Here is a 16,645-nt window from a genome sequence, read left to right on the forward strand (position 1 = left end):
CCATGTGGACGGAAATAATTTTTTATTTAGAAATTGTTTGTTTTTGAATAGGTAATACATGTACCTGATAAAAAATTCAAAGTGTACACAGTGAGAAGAATTTTCTTTGCCCATTGACAACTCTCAGTCCCCCTGTTTCCCTCTCCAGAGACAGTCAGTGTTTCTTATATATCCTTCTGGATATAGTCTATCAATATATAAGCATTATTAGTTTACTAATATACTATTATTGTATTAGTAATGGCTTTCATAATACTATCCCAAGTGTAAGTAGATTTGTTAGGATACTATGTTCAAAATGATAAAATTCCTCATAGATAGGAAATCATATAAAGTTTGGAAAATATTCAGACCAAGTTACCTTCCCATTGTACTATGTTTCCTTCAAAATTTTGAACTTCTAACAGGCATCTACTGTCACAAACTGTTTTCTTTTTGGGGGTATTATAATCTTGGTATAAGCAGGAAGATGTGAAACAAAAATATACATGCAATTAAACTGAGAACGTTTTGTTTCCAGGATTTGGGAAAGAAACAAGTTTATTAACTCAAAAGTCATTATAGAGCATCTCCTTTGAGTTACAGGCTTTGGGATAAGTTGGTTTGGAGCGATGCCCTCCCTTAAAAACGCAGGTGCATGTAAGCCTCCAGAGCCCTAGATGTCGCTGTGGCTCCACGAAGGGGCGGGTAGGACTCTCTGTGGTCATAAAGTTGGGGGCGGAGCAGCCGAGAGTGGTTGGGCAGTGATGGCTGATGAAGAGGAAGAAGTCAAGCAGATGTTACCGAAATTGCAGGTGGGGGCCGTGGATTAAAATCTACATATGCTTTTGTTACTCGGGAAGAAGCGGGGAGTCTAGTTTATGCAGTACCTGCGAATTCTTTGGCACATCATGACGCTGCGTGTGTCGGTGCCGTTGCTATAACAACCCCTCAGGGTGCAGCTGCAGGCGACTTGGGGAGCCTCCCGCGCCAGGAGGGGGCCAGCGGAGGCGTGCAGCCCGTGTGTTGGGACCTCCTGCGCTGACCTGACTGCACTTAGTTTCAGTCCTGTGTGGCAGCTCCTAACTTTATTCCTGCCCATTCTTATGAAGTTTTTTTCTCGATTCACCCATAACCAATAGCGTACACATGTGTGTGGTAGATCTGCAGGAGCTATTATCACATGTTGTTTTGATCCTCACTTGTCTGCTTTGAAAATGGCAACAATCCCAGTAATGGCTTGCACCGCGTGTATCCTGGTTACTCCCGCTAGGACTTAACAGTTTTGATTTTTTTTGCACACTTGTGCAATTCTAGTTTGAGGTCTGATGCAGAGGGGCTAACTCTCTAGTTGCTTGGCTCTTTACCTTTCTCTAAATAACCCAAGATTTTCCCCACATCTCAGAAACTGAGTTCTTTGTGTTCTAAGACAGCCTGGAATTTAAACATTAGACCTGTGACAGGCTTGTAACTTGCTTAAAGGCTTCTAATGAAAAAGTTTAAACATTTGTGAGATTTGTTTCTTGAGCAGATTAAAATAATAACACTTTTTAAGAGTGTGAGCTTTATTGCACTTCCAGTTGACTTGGATTAACTTAATTTTATTCCTGAGTGTGACTGGCTGAAATCAGAGATTTTCGATCCTGGCTCCATATTGAAAACATTGTTTGTGTATATATGTTTGTATATGTATTGAAAAAAGTCTGAAAAGTTATACTAAACAGTGGTTATCCCTGAGGTTGTATGGGGATGATTATGAACAATTTTTTACTGTGTATTTTTTACATGTACCTATTTGAATTTTAACAACATATATATTGATTTTGCTATGAAAAAAGTTATTAAAAATGTTAACTCCAGCAAAACAAAGCAACAACAAACCATACAAATTTCTTGCATGTTTGCTTTAACAATTAAAAGCAAGCAAACAATGAGACCCTCTCTAAAATTCCTAGTTTGCATCCATGCTGATTGCAGGGCACAAGGAAATGGATTGTAATTTTTGCTGAGAACTGTCTTTTCCTGGGCTTGTTTGTGGTAGATGCACTAAGCATCTAGGTAGAGGGTGCGTGGGGTGTCTTGGGGTGGGTGGAGAAGGTGCAGGAATGGAATAGGGGAATGGAGTGGAGGAGAGGAAGACAATAGTGATGTTGCTATCCATGGGAATGGTGGTAGGCTTTGATTTCATTATTATAGACATTTTAGGGTAGAAGGAATGTATAAAAAGATATTTCTCAAAGTGTATTTTATAGACCATTTTCATTACAGTTATCTAGGGTGCTTGTTAAAATGCAGAATTTTGAGTTCTACTAAAACTACTAAAATCAGAGCTTCTGCAGGCTGGGTCCTAGAAATAATAGACACAATAAAATTGGAAAAGCACTGCTGCAGAGGGTGCTAGTCCATTCTCTTTGTTCTGGGTAGGATTTTAAATTAAGTGTAGCATATAAGTATTTGTTAGAGACAGGATGACTCATTAATTCATTCAGTCAGCATATTTAATGAAAGCCTATCATGTCCCTTGCCCTGTTCTAGTGCTAAGGTATAACTCTAAACAAAACAGACTTTAAGTCCCTCCCATCATGGAGCTTACATTCCAGTGGTGGAGACAGACAATATAGACAGTTAATGAATAGGCCACATAATTTCAAATGATAAATACTATGAAGAAAAATAAGAGTGTGATTTAACAGAGGGCAGAGAAAGAAGGGATTGCTTTAGTTTGGGTAGTCGGGGAAAGCCTCTCTGAGAAGTCAATATTTGAACTGAGATCTAAATGATGGTGAGGAATGAGGCATGCAAAGATCTGGGGGAAGAGTGTTCAGGCAGAGGGAACAGCATATGTAAAGACCCCAAGGTGGGATTGAGCTTGGTGGATCTGAGGAACTGAATGAAAGCCAGAGTAGCTTGATTACAGTAGGAGGGAGAACAGTAAGAAGTGAAATTTGTGGCAGGGTGAGTAGTGGGAGGTCAGATCATGCAGTCTTCTATAGAGGCCGTGGTAAGGAGTTAGATTTTATTCTGTCTGCCGTGGGAAACTCTCTGAGGGTTTGTGGTATGATGTACATTTTTGTAAGGTCACTCTGACCATAGTGAGAGAATGGGAGAGAGTAGAAGCAATATGACCAGGTAAGAAGCTATTGCAGTAGTCCAGGCAAGTGATGATGCTGCTTTAGTCCGGGGTAGTCATAGTGGGATGGAGACAGGTAGGTAGATTTAGGATGTGCTGTGGGGGTAGTTAAGACATGATGGAATTGTATTATATATTTCTGCTGCTATTTGGTTTCAGGACAGAATAGATAATGGAAAAGCTTTGACTGATGTCACAGAAAGCCTCAGAAATAGAGGTATTCAAAAGAGGAAAGGGAACACTTACTTGGAAAGAATGCAAGACAGCCAGAAAGTCACTTGACAAAAACAAAATAAAACACCAAAAACCAAATATTTAAAGAAACAAAGTCCTGCAAAATTATCCAGTTTAAATTGGTCTGTTTGTGGTGGAAAACAATGACTCTCACATGTTTATCATATTCACAAAGGTCATGTATTTTCAGATACCAGCATAGGAAAAATCAGGGATAAGATTGTTTTTGTTAGGAAGTCCAGTTTTTAGGGTAGATTTCAAAGTTTTATACTTTGGGGACCGGTACTAGATAGGATTATCTTATTAACTTTTGTTTTATCTCAAGTTGCAAAGTGTTTCCCCCCTCCTGACTGTGGTTTTTGAAGGGCTTAGTCATATTGGAAGCCCTGCTGGGGCTGGGAGAGAGAGAACTATCATCATGGTGCAGAGACTGGCATAGGACAACGTGAGAGTGGGCCTGGGACACTGGCTACTTTCTCTCGGGATCTGTGGCATTTTGAGAGCCCTTTCTACCTGCCTCTTGTGTCATTCCTAGGTGAGATAGAGAATCAGTATTTGTAGGTCAAGAGCTGGTATGGCTAGCCAATCTCAAATTTCCTTGTTTGGTGTTCTCTCCACTTAATGGTACTATTCTTATACTTCCTAGGAACTGGTGGATCAGCTCTATTCATTTCGAGACTGCTATTTCGAGACACACAGTGTTGAGGATGCTGAGAGGAAGCAACAGGATGTGCGGGAGGAGATGGAGAAGACCCTGCAGCAGATGGAGGAAGTAGTGGGTATGAGTCTCCAAAGAGCATGCAACCCCCTGCCCTTCACGGAAATGTGATAGAGTTTTGCTCTCTCTCTCTGTAGCCTTTTTGGTATCCTGTTTGTGGCTGCTACAGGATGCTACAACGGAATATTTTTTCTAAGGGCCCCTGTGTGGGATGGCAACCTTTCATTCCTCTAAACTACTTTTCCTAAAGTTTGATTATAGCCACTGCCGTGAAATAAAAGAGCATACTTCTTGCTTGAACTATTGCAATAATCCTCTTAACTGATGTTTCCACCTCTAATTTCTTTTACTTCCAAATCAATTATACAATGACCATGGCAATTATCTTTCTAAATCGTTACTTCTTGCGTTTAATTGTATCCTTTTGTCTGCTTCTTTGCTCAAGTATCTTCAAAGATTCCTACTATTGACTGGTTGAAGTCTAAACCCCTTAACATGGTGTTCAAGTCTCCATTGTCTGACTCTTTTTTTTTCTTCTGTCCTTATCTCTTTTTACTTACTGGGGAATTTTTTGTTTCATTTTAGTTGGACTATCCATTATCACATGAACATGCCACATGTATTTCTGCCTCCATGTCTTTGTTTATATCATTTTCCTACCTGGAGGGTCTTGTCTTTTTTCCTTTTCACTTTTGAAAGCCCATTTGCAGGGTGTAAGCCATATGCTCCTTTTCATTGTTGTTTCAATTTTCCATGTATGTGCGTTATCCTCTCCACTAGATTGAAAGCCCCTCAAAGGTGGGGTAATGCTTTCTTTGTTACATAATCTGCATATGGTAGGCTTTCAGTAAGTGCTTTGTTTATAAAGATTTTCCGCAACTATTTCATTATGACATGGGGCTGGTGGGGGGTTATTCCTTGAGAGAAAGTACCCTGGTCTTTTCTGTAAGACTGCCTGGGATTTTCCACTTTGCTTTGTCTTTTCCCCTTCCTCCTAGGTTCTGTCCAGGGCAAGGCACAGGTTCTGATGCTAACTGGGAAGGCACTGAATGTGACTCCTGACTATAGCCCTAAGGCTGAGGAGCTTCTGTCAAAGGCTGTGAAGCTGGAGCCCAACCTGGTGGAAGCCTGGAATCAGCTGGGTGAGGTGTACTGGAAGAAAGGGGATGTTGCAGCTGCCCACACCTGCTTCTCAGGAGCCCTCACCCATGTGAGCTGCCCATTATCCCTTGGAAAACATAGATGGGAAGGATGGGATTCCTTTGGTTCTATGAATTTCCCTAGGATATGAATACCAGAGTAGAAGTGTAATGGAACTAGGAGAACAGAAGCAGAAGGGAGGAAGGGTGAGGGAGCAGACCTGGATGAGGAGAACAAGGACAGGGGACTGAGAAGGGAAGACGATGATGGGATCAGGTTCAGGGGTAGATGAGAAGTAAAGAAAAGTTAGCAACCAAGTTGATCCTTGCAGAGGGGGATCTAAGATACAGATGGCAGATGAAATTAAGATGAAAAATTAGATTCAGAAGAAGATTGAGATAGAATAGATCTGGAGGGGGAAGTAGAATCAGGAAGGTTGAGTACTACATATGTCTTTTCCATTTGCAGTGCAAGAACAAAGTTTCCCTTCAAAACCTGTCAATGGTGCTTCGCCAGCTACGGACTGATGCTGGAGATGAACATGCTCGCCATGTCATGGACAGTGTCCGACAGGCTAAGTTGGCCGTGCAGATGGATATCCATGATGGTCGCTCCTGGTGTGAGTGCTCTCCAAAGATCTCCAACAAGTTTCTTTTAGAGTAGTGGTTCTCAACCATGGCTACACATCAGAATCATCTGGAGCCCATCCGTTGAGTCTGACTCTTAGTGTGGAGCCAGGGCATCTTTGTTTTGAAGAAGCCCGAGAGGTGTTTTGATGAACCACTATTCTAGGAACTCTTGGATCTTTTCATCCGAGAGAGGAAGCTTATGTTTCCACATAAGTGAGACAGGGCTTTTGTGTAGCCTGTTCAGCTTTCTCCTTTGGGTCCATATTTGCCTCTTCATCCTGGTGGAATTTGGAGTATGCTAAATATAATGTCATCACTGGTTTGTGTCAGATGTGGGGTCTTTCAAATAGACTTTTGAGGGTGACTAAAATAGTTATATCTTGAACTTGGGCTCTGAGATGATCCACTGCTGTGTTTCTTAGTTTTTTCTCCCACCTTAGGTGGGACAGAATGGCTTTAGTGTGCTGGAACTGGGTTTTTCCTTTCTCTCATGTGGAAGGCTAGAGCCAGCTGGAGTTGGTTATTTTCCTCCGTCAGGTCACTTAGGCTCTGATAATACCCCAGCAGGTTACACTCTGGTTAACTAGTTTCTTCTGAGATCAGGCCTGGAGAACAGAGTGCTCTAGCATATTTCAGAATTGTTCCTTTTCTCCCTCCTCCTGTTAGAAGTATGAGGGGATTTTGCTCCCAAATTTGTTGTGGGAATCTGGTTGAACTCTGGGAGGTAAATCTCGCATATGACTGAGACCCTGGAGTTTTTAATTCCCAGACTTGTCCACTCTGAGTCTCCAGCAATTTGTCAATTACAGTTCAGATTTTCCTACCCCAGCACTGTTTCCTGTGGCAGCTGGTGAGTTTCTGCTCCGGTAAGCCATAACTCCCTGTATTCGCCTTCTGTCCCTCCAATTTTTGGGGCAGTGGTTTGTCCTGTGTTGTCCTCTTTCTTATGGATCCAAGAAGAGTTGTGGATTTTTCAGTCTGTTCAGCTTTTTTATTGTTAGGATGGAGTGGTGACTTCCAAGCTCCTTACATTTGGAACCAGAAACCCTGTGTTTCTCTTTCAGATATTCTGGGGAATGCATACCTTTCTCTTTACTTCAATACTGGCCAGAACCCTAAGATCTCCCAACAAGCCCTCAGTGCCTATGCCCAAGCAGTAAGTATTCATGGTCACCCAGGCCAGATGAATAGTGGCAGCAACAGAAGCAAGAGTGTTGTTCAGTCTTCCTTGTAGCTCTTTAGCAAACAGCATGGGCAGTGTTTGCTGGCATCCAATGTGTGTGGTTTTGCAAAGCCGTGTCTGCAGAGGTGACTTATCTCTCCTTATAACTTTGAGTATTAGCAGCCACTTGCAGTGGTGCTTCAGTGCTAGATGGCTCCTTGAGCTGTCTAGATTTATTATAGGCATGTATAACCAAATCACAGAGCCCATCCCAACATAGCCATCTGTTGTAATAGAAAAAGTCTATATTAAAATAATGCTTATTAATATTTTTGTACATTTTTAAAGAAAAATGAAAACTCTAATACTTAAGTATAAATTAAGTGCTATCCCCAGCTTAACTGTTAGATAATATGGCTCTGGATTTCCCACAGGCTAAAACAGAAAACAGTGAGTAGCCCGTTCTGCATCACTTCCTTGGGATTAATTCACTAGGGGAGCTTGTGCTTTGCTCAGGCTTTCAGATCATATTTATATTGATAGCCACTTGCACGGGGTTTCCTTCAGGCTGTGAATGCCTGATGACTCGTTATTAGAAGATTCACAGTGGCCTTCTGAGCACTTTTTATTTAGGCCTCATATGCACCTTTCTTTTGCGTTTTTGCTTCTCTTTACATAGAAAATTGCTTTTTGTCTTACCATTACAGATTTTGCTCTGTGTGGCAGAATAAAGAGCACAGCTACTTTATATTCGTGTTTGCAGTTTAGGGACTGCCCGTTGTTCAGTCAGGGAATTTTTAGGCAGAGGAATTATATTTTACTCTAATTTCTTAATTTGGTGAATGTTTACATTTTAAAGAGTAGTATGGTGTACTCCTTTAAAATTTTGTATTTGTCTTTTGCTAAATAGTTGCTTTTAACTCTGAATTTCTTCACCCAGGCCTGCATTTTGAAACATATTTGAACCAACCATTTAAACAATTTTGATTCATGTTGTTCATGCTTTTGCAATGTGCCAGGCAATGAATAGAACTAAGAAAATAAAATGAACTTACCCATGAACATAGCCGGCAGTTTCTTCACAGCACATTTGTCTGCACTGTCATGTGGTTTCTGTCCATCTGTTTAAATTAGAGAATCAGAATTTGACTTTCAGTGTGTGTTTTAAGGGGGCTCAGACGTAGAAACACAATTTGGCCTGTGTCTGGAAGGGGGCTCACGCACAGAGGAAATGCATTAAATCGACATCATTTCTTTCCCAGGTTTTTTTCATTTATATCATCATCTCTTTAAAAACATTTTTTTTTATCAGAATACTTTCACATATTTCTTCTATCTTTATACTAATGCATGGATAAATTATAATCGTATTTTAAAGTTTCACAGACATACAAAAACTTTTACATCTTTGAAGTTTCAATGACTGAATGAAATACCACACAAGCCGTTGCTGTATAACAGTGTGAGTAGAGGTAACGTTTTGACAAGGAAGAAACTTGAATTTTTCCCGGGAGAGGAGATCTAGGACGTGTTGGGTGTGGCCGTCCTTAAGACTGAGACAGGATCCGCTGATGATCTTTTTGTCCCACTGTAGGAGAAGGTTGACAGGACAGCTTCCAGCAATCCTGATCTTCATCTGAACAGGGCAACGGTAAGATCTGTGGGGTGGAGGTCATCTGAAAGTCAAATAAATAAGACATCTAGGTCCTAGCCCATGAGGATAACTGACATAGGGACAAGGTTGGGGACAAACTGTGAGAAGAAAGCCAAATTATTTCTAGGAAGAGCCAGCTGTGTTGGACTTCAGAATCTGGTGGAGTCACTGGAGGGAAAGGAGAAGGGGCTGAGGAGGTGGGAGGGTACATAGAGGATTAGGGGACAGTTTAGAAGGCTTTTCTGAAATGTTCATTATAAATATAAAAATAGTACAACCCAATATATGCAACTTCACTGTTTTAGAGTTTGGGAGTTAGCTTCTTTGCAATGATTCCATCTTTGGGGTTGTGATCACCTTAGCCAGGAAGAAGGATGGAGGCGTGTTACTATCTCCTTAGGTTGTTCATCGTAGGACAGAAAAAAACTGAGAAGGAAAACAGTTTATTTCTCTAGATTCCAAGCCCATTGTGCCATTACTCCCCCTGGCATAGTTTGTGTTAAATACACTTATAATTGGGAGATTTGGGTTACTTCTTGTGCAGTTACATAAGTATGAAGAGAATTATGGGGAGGCCCTGGAGGGCTTCTCTCGGGCTGCAGCACTGGACCCTGCCTGGCCTGAGCCCCGGCAACGAGAGCAACAACTCCTGGAATTCCTGAATAGATTAACCAGCCTCCTTGAGAGCAAGGTAAAGATGTCTAAAGGCTGAATCCTACCTTTTTATTCTGTTGTGGGTCAATAAAATAATAAAATGTGCTTTGGTAGTAGTGACCCTATAGAAATGGGGAGTGAGAGGGAAGGAGTAGACTCTCAAGGAGAGTGACTAGTTTCCCCTTCTTATCTATTTTCCCTTCCTTTGCAGGGAAAGGTGAAGGCCAGAAAGTTGCAGAGCATGCTGGGAAGCTTGCGCCCAGCCCATCTAGGCCCTTGTGGTGATGGGCACTATCAGTCAGCCTCTGGGCAGAAGGTGTCCCTGGAGCTCAAGCCACTGAGTGCGCTGCGGCCTGGTGTGAACAGTGGTGCTGTGGTCCTGGGAAAGGTGGTGTTCAGCCTTACCACAGAGGAGAAAGTCCCCTTGTGAGTTTCTCTTGCCTTTCCTCTTTTTCATCCTTTTGAACTAATTGGTCTAACTTCCTGGCCTTCCTCTGATAGTTGAGGACATTGTTAGTGGTCACAGATTTGTGAGTTCTGCTTCCCTTCTGTGACTAAATGTCCCATGAGCGAGTGTTGTCTAGGTGATGTCCAACAATCTCTCTGTAGATTCCATCACCACCCATTTTTTTCCTGAGTGTGGTGCTCTGTAGATTTCTACATTCATAGCTGAAATTTGACAGCTACGTTTTTATAAGACAGATGTGAACCTTGAAATTCTCCTGCCTCTTTGTGTTTTCATGATTATAGAAGGTGAAGAGGGAAGAATTCTCAGTCCTGTTTGGACTTAGGTATACCTAGGCAGTTCTAGAAGGTGAGCTTTGGGTGAGAATTTGATGGGAGATTGTCTCAAATGTTATTTTATTTATTGAGATCTGCTATATGTGTTGTAGGGAGTACAAAAAAAAGAAATGTAAAGGACCCAAGTGTGCTTATAGTCGAGCAGAGGAAATGAGTTAAGAATATTTGTTTAGAAAATTTTTAATTCTTCACAAATTAGAGTTTAGTCACTGCCATCACTCCTTGGTCCTTCATTCACTTCATAATCCCTGGTTGACTGGTTTCCTTTTTCTGTTTTCTACTGAAATTGTTTTTTCTAGGATCACCAATGTCTGATCCAGTGGCTTCCATTACCTGGCTTCATAACATCTGACTTACCTCTCACTATTCCCTTTCATATCCCTTCTGCTCCATCCAAAGTGAAGTACTCACAATTCCCATTATGTGCCTGAGCTTTCTCCATGGCATTTTCTAGAGGTATATGTACTTAATTAGTTGAAGAGCAAGGAGATAGTTGGGAAAAGTTTAGTTAACTAGAGCAGACCCTGGAGCTAAGAGGAATGAGAGAGAGATACAAACAAAATAGGTTTTGGGGGCCTTGAGACCAAAGAAATATCTTGCCACTCCTTGGTTTCCCTTTTTCTTAACTTCTAAATGTTAACTTCCAGGAGGACTCCGTTTTTGTTCCTTTCCTCTTTTCTCTCTATACCAGGATGGCAAATAGGTGCCAACTTTGATCTCTTGGCAGTGGCTGCCTGACTGTGTAGAAGGATTCTGAGGCTTTGACTGGATTCACCAGGAGAATGCTGTGCTCGATTGCAGTGTTTACTGTGAATTCAGGTGTGCCAAGTGATGGCTTGAGCGCCGATTCTTCACCATCTCATTTATAGATCATCTCGTTTGGTGATGTCATGTAAATCCAGGGCTTTGGCTGCCTCCTCTGTACTCACAGGTGTGTCTCCAGCCCAGGCCTCATTTCCAAGTTTAGGATTTCTATATCCAACTGCCTCTGGGCTCCAGTCAGAAATCTCTCACTCAGTATGTTCAAAAGTACTCACCTCATCTTTCTCTCTCAACCTGCTTCTCTTCCCTGAGTTCCTTGTCAATCAGTGGTACTACCTCTACTCAGTCACTTACTTAAGACTTCTGGAAGTTTTCTAGACTTCTCCATTCTCCTGCATTGAGACAATCACCAGGTCCAATAGATTTGCCCTTTTGTCCCTACTTCTCTGTCTCTGCTAACATAATTCAGCGTATCACTTCTCCAGACAGGTCTCCTGACCGTTTTTCTTGCAGTGTTCCACAATGTGGAGAAATATTTCCCAGATGCAAATCTGACCACTGCCATTTCTTATTTAAAATCCTTTACCAATACCATGGAGCTTTTAGGATAGTTTGAACTCCTTGGCTTAGCTTAGTGTACAAAGCCTTTCATGATTTGTACACATGATTTCCCTGCCTACTTCTTTCCATTATCTTCTGTCACTTTCCCACTTTTGCCCTTTGTTCCAACCATGGGATTATTTTGTAGGTTTCAGAACAGCTATTTTCATGCCTCTGTGCCTCTACACAGTTACTGTGCCTGGATAATCCTTTTGCTGCTTCTTGATTTGGATAACATTTTTTCCCCCAACATTTTATTATAGAACTTTTCAAACATACAGAAAAATTGAAAGAATTTTATAGTGAACATCTGTGTACCCAACCACCTATATTCCACTATTACTATTTTACTAAACTTAGTTTATCACATTTCTATCTATCGTCCTATTCATCCATTGACCCATCTTATTTTTGGTGCATTTCAACATAAATTGCAGACATCAGTATAGTTTCTTCTAAATATTTCAGTATGCAATTATTAACTAGAGTTCAGTATTTATTTGCAATTTTCTTCTTTTTTTGTAAAATTTACATATAGTGAAATGTACAGATCTTAGTATACATTTGCTGAGTTTTGACAAATGCATACACCTATTTAACCTAAACACCTTTTAAGATAGAGAGCATTACCACCACCTCAGGAAGTTTTCTCATGTTCCTTCCGAGTCAGTCCCTGCTCCTATCCCCCTATAGGTTTTTTATTTCCACTGAAGATTTGTTTTCCTGTTTTAACCCAACTAATTTTTCATTCTTTGAGGTTCAATTTGAGAGTCTCTTCAAGGAAACCTTCCTAGCTTTCCAGTTTTGATGTAGACATTTCTCCTCTGGGTTCCTACAGCCTGACCTTTGGCTTCACTTAATTCAGCACAAGGGAAAAACTATTTGAGCATCTATCACAGTTGTGCTGTAAGTGATGGTTTAATTGTCTGACACCTGCTGGACTCTAAGCTCACTGATAGCTGGATTGGTGTCTTACTGCTAAGCACAGTGCTTGATCCATAATAGGTATCCAGTGAAGGTTTGTGGAATTAAATTTAATTGACAGTGATGGTTAGAGAGTTTGATAAAGGTTGTGATAGTTAAATTGATAGACCAGGAGTAATGTGTTAGCTGCAACATTTTGAGCTAGTTTATTATTAATATTTATTGAATGGCCTTCAGTGTTCGTGTGTCTCAAGTTAGGCAAAGTGACAGATTGGCGAGTCTTGTGCATGTTCTCTGAAAGATACTATTATATATCTAAGACAAATGAGGGCCTCAGATGTACATAGTAGATGATGGTACCTGTCATAGGTTTTCTAAATAAGTAACTGAGAAAGCATTTGTTTATTTTGCTGATATTTTAAAACCACTGTTTCTATTCTCCCCTACCCCCTTTCCTTTTTTTTTTCTTTCCTTCCCTTTAACTCGTCCTAATTTGGCAGTACATTTGGCCTGGTAGATTCAGATGGACCTTGCTATGCAGTGATGGTGTATAATATGGTGCAGAGTTGGGGAGTGCTCATTGGGGACTCTGTAGCCATCCCCGAGCCCAACCTTCGGCTTCATCGAATTCAGCACAGGGGAAAGGTGAGTGATGGCTGGAGTCTTTCCCAACTCATAGGCTCTGAAAGTGGGACCAAGTTTCTCTCTTTTAAAAAATATGTAAAGTGGGGCCGGCCCGGTGGTGCAAGCGGTTAAGTGCTTGCACTCTGCTGTGGCAGCTTGAGGTTCGCCGGTTCGGATCCCAGGCGCGCACCGACACACCACTTGGCAAGCCATGCTGTGGCGGCGTCCCATATAAAGTGGAGGAAGATGGGCATGGATGTTAGCCCAGGGCCAGTCTTCCTCAGCAAAAAGAGGAGGATTGGCAGATGTTAGCTCAGGGCTGATCTTCCTCACAAAAAAAAAAAGTAAAGTAATGCTTCTGTGTGTGTGTGTGTGTGTGTGTGTGAGTGAGTGTGTGAGTGATATCATATATTCACACATATACACATATGTGGAATTGTTTTTTTTACTAAAAAGGGAAACTATTGGTAAACAAAAAGAGTTAAAAAAATGGACTGAAGGACAGAGAAAGACAAATACTGTATAATATCACTTATATGTAGAATCTGAAAAAGCCGAACTTGTGAAAACAGAGAATAGAATGGTGGTTACTAGAGGGTGGGGGAATTGAAGAGATGTTGCTTAAGGATACAAACTTGCAACCCGTAGATATAAGTCCTGAGATCTAATTCATAGCACAATGATTATAGACAACACTATGGTATTATAAACTTCAAAGTTGCAAAGAGACTGGCTCTTAATCGTTCCCACCACAAAAAAGAAATGATAATTATGTGATGTGATAGAGATGTTGTTAGCTAACGCCACGGTAGTAATCATATTGCAGTATATAAATGTATCAGATCAGATCAACACTTAGTACACCTTAAACTTATAGAAGGTTATATGTCAATTATCTCAATAAAAATAAATTATAAAAATGAACTGAAATATTGTCACTCAGATATTATTACTCTTTACAGTTTGGTATGTATACCTCCAATCTTTTTCCTTTTCATAAATCTGTGCACACACATTCATATGTATATTTTTAATCGTAAGTAGGTTATATGTAAATGTTTGTGAACACTTCCTGTGTTTTTACATATTCTATAACATTGTTTTGAATTGACACGTGGAGGTGGTCATGAAGATGATGATGATAGTTAAAATTTCCTGAACTCTTTATTGTCCGCTAGGCCATGTGCTAAGAGCTTTACTGCCTGCACTGACTCATTTAATCCTCACAAAAACTCTATAAGACTAGATATTTAACCACTTTTTCACCGTTTAGATTGGGAGTTGGCAAACCATAGCTGATTGACCAAACCTAGCTCACTGCCTGTTTTTGTATGGCTTGTGAGCTGAGAAAGGTTTCTGTATTTTTAAAAGAAAAAAATTGAAAGAAGAAGAATAATTTGTGATACAGGAAAATTACAGGAAATTCAAATTTCAGTGTCCATCAGTAAATATTTTTGAAACGAAGCCACACTCATTTGTTTACTGTTGTCTGTGGCTGCTTTTGCACTACAGTGTCCGAGTTGAATAGTTCTGTGACAGAGACCATATGACCCCCAAAGCCTAAAATATTTATTATTTGGCCCTTTACAGAAAATAATTTGCTGACCCCAGATCTAGATTATTTCCAATTTTTCCCTATTATAAAAGTACCATAGTAAATATTTTTGTATCTGCCCTTATCCATAATTATTTCCCTAAATGAATTTCTAAGGTAGAATCCTGGCTCCTAAAGGTCTGCAGAATTCTAAGACTTTTGATAACATATTGCCTGATGATTTTTTGGGAGGTTGTGCCAGTTATTACCAACAGTGGATGTGATTAATTGTTTCCCTGTAGTTTTCTTCTCAGCTCTGTGTAGAAACCTTTGAAAAATTTTTTGCTGATTTTATATGAAAAATATAGCATCAATATTGTTTGGCTTTGGTTTCTTGATTATTGGTGAGGTTGAACATTTTATCATGTTTATTGACTATATTCCTTTTATAAATTGCCATTTTTTTGTCACTTGCCCATGTTCCTGTTAGGATGTTTAAAAAAAAATGATTTGTGAGAACTCTTTAATTTATCTCTTTACTTTGACTTAAAAGAGCCTCCTTCGTACTCCAAGTGGAAACAGTATTTTTTGGATGAAGCTCTTTTAACAACGTGTTTTACAACTTAAAGTACATTTGAACTGATAAAGTGAGCTGATAGCTTTTCTGTTAGTAGGAGAATGTCTACACCACACATTATTTTCTTCCTGTTGATATAAAGGGAGAAGTAACTTTAATTTATATTTGGAAGATTAATTTAGGGCCTTATAAACGCTTGGACTAAGAGTTTCTCAGGATTTCCACTGGCTCTGTCTGGCTGCTGTGTGTATCTGGTTATAATTGTCAACAAACACTGTTAAGGACAGATTCTGTGAGAGCTGGTGGCACCCTTTGGTAGGCTGTGCCGGGAACCTGTCTTCTTTTGAATCAGATAATTGTCCTATTCTGGTAGTGACACTACTGGCAGTCTGCCTGCCTCAGATTTTCCTTCTGAAGATTGAAAACTTTGGGAAAATTACTTCTCCTTTGTTAGCTCAGCTTTGTTTAAGGTGAGATGGAGGTAAGTGGTGTACATACTGAGGGGAGAGAGACGGGGAAAAAGTCACAGGTAGTGTATCCCTGTGCTGGAGTTTCTTCTATCTTAGGATCTGTAATGAATCTCTCTATTTTTGTCTTTTCCAGGACTATTCCTTTTCCAGTGTTCGTGTGGAGACGCCCCTCTTGCTAGTGGTGAATGGAAAGCCTCAGGGCTCCAGCAGCCAGGCTGCTGCCACAGTGGCATCCCGGTCACAGTGTGAATGACCTTCCTTGACTTGCGTGTTAAAGAGGGAGTGGAGGCGAGGAGAAAAGCTCCAGGGCACCCGGCAGCTGGACCAGCCACATCCAGTGTCTCATCCAGAATGGGGGGATATTTTAGAAGACAACTTGCTCTTCCTGTGCCCTGTAAGACACTTTGTGTCCATTCTTTCTCTCCTGTTCTGTTCCAGCACTCTCCAGGGCCACATACTCCCCTGGTATATCTCTGCTGCCTCTTTTGTTGCTCTTCTATGTTTTAGGTAAAGAGCATGGAATTGGGATCTTGCCATGGGACAGAGTCCCCAAGGTTCCTGTTCTTGCCTCCTTCCTGAGCCTCATGTGTATATATCGTTTGAGTATTTATTGCTAAGGGAGGGGGCTTAGTTTTTTTATGGTTTGGTTTTTGAGCAATTTTTATTTTATTTTTACTTTTAAAATTTAGAACCTTCCCCTTCTTTGGGGCTGGAATGGAATTAAATTTGTTTGGAAGAAAATACTATGTAGTGTGGCTTGCTTCTTTCTTTCCAGGCTTGGTTTTAGGATCACTTCAATCCGTTAGAGTAATCCTCACCCCCTTTTTTTCTTTATACAAAATAGTTTATTTCTCTCGCAATTAAAAGAATGTTGGCAAAGGGGAACCCAGAGCAGGGATGACAGCTCAACAAAGTCGTTGGGAACCAGCTTCCTTCCATATCTCCATTCTGTCATCCCTAGGGGTGGTCCTCACCATGGTCCAAGATGACAGCAATACTATTCTAATAGTGTTACTAGGCTGAAAGAACAGAGTGAGCTAGATATTCACTTTC

General features: G+C 40.6%; 1 protein-coding gene across 1 annotated transcript; it reads left to right on the forward strand.

The window, feature by feature from the left end:
* The first annotated feature begins 703 nt into the window (after nt 1-703).
* On the forward strand, nt 704-16,335 carry TTC5 (tetratricopeptide repeat domain 5). The gene is made up of 10 exons (XM_004421321.2): nt 704-794; nt 3,990-4,122; nt 5,060-5,271; nt 5,670-5,820; nt 6,895-6,986; nt 8,587-8,643; nt 9,191-9,337; nt 9,512-9,726; nt 12,888-13,032; nt 15,726-16,335. The coding sequence occupies exons 1-10, from the start codon at nt 747-749 to the stop codon at nt 15,843-15,845; spliced, it is 1,320 nt and encodes a 439-aa protein (XP_004421378.2). The 5' UTR covers nt 704-746; the 3' UTR covers nt 15,846-16,335.
* The last annotated feature ends 310 nt before the right edge of the window (nt 16,336-16,645 follow it).

The sequence above is a fragment of the Ceratotherium simum genome, chromosome 3 (assembly GCF_057802395.1).
Source record: "Ceratotherium simum simum isolate JZ-2026a chromosome 3, ASM5780239v1, whole genome shotgun sequence".
NCBI classification, from domain to species: domain Eukaryota; kingdom Metazoa; phylum Chordata; class Mammalia; order Perissodactyla; family Rhinocerotidae; genus Ceratotherium; species Ceratotherium simum.

What these genes read in the sequence shown, in the direction of transcription:
- TTC5 (XM_004421321.2), top strand. Translation starts at nt 747, where the DNA reads ATGGCTGATGAAGAGGAAGAAGTCAAGCAGATGTTACCGAAATTGCAG. An exon ending in AGATGTTACCGAAATTGCAG is followed by an intron (nt 795 to 3,989) that starts GTGGGGGCCGTG and finishes TATACTTCCTAG; the next exon opens with GAACTGGTGGATCAGCTCTA. An exon ending in TCAGTGCCTATGCCCAAGCA is followed by an intron (nt 6,987 to 8,586) that starts GTAAGTATTCAT and finishes GTCCCACTGTAG; the next exon opens with GAGAAGGTTGACAGGACAGC.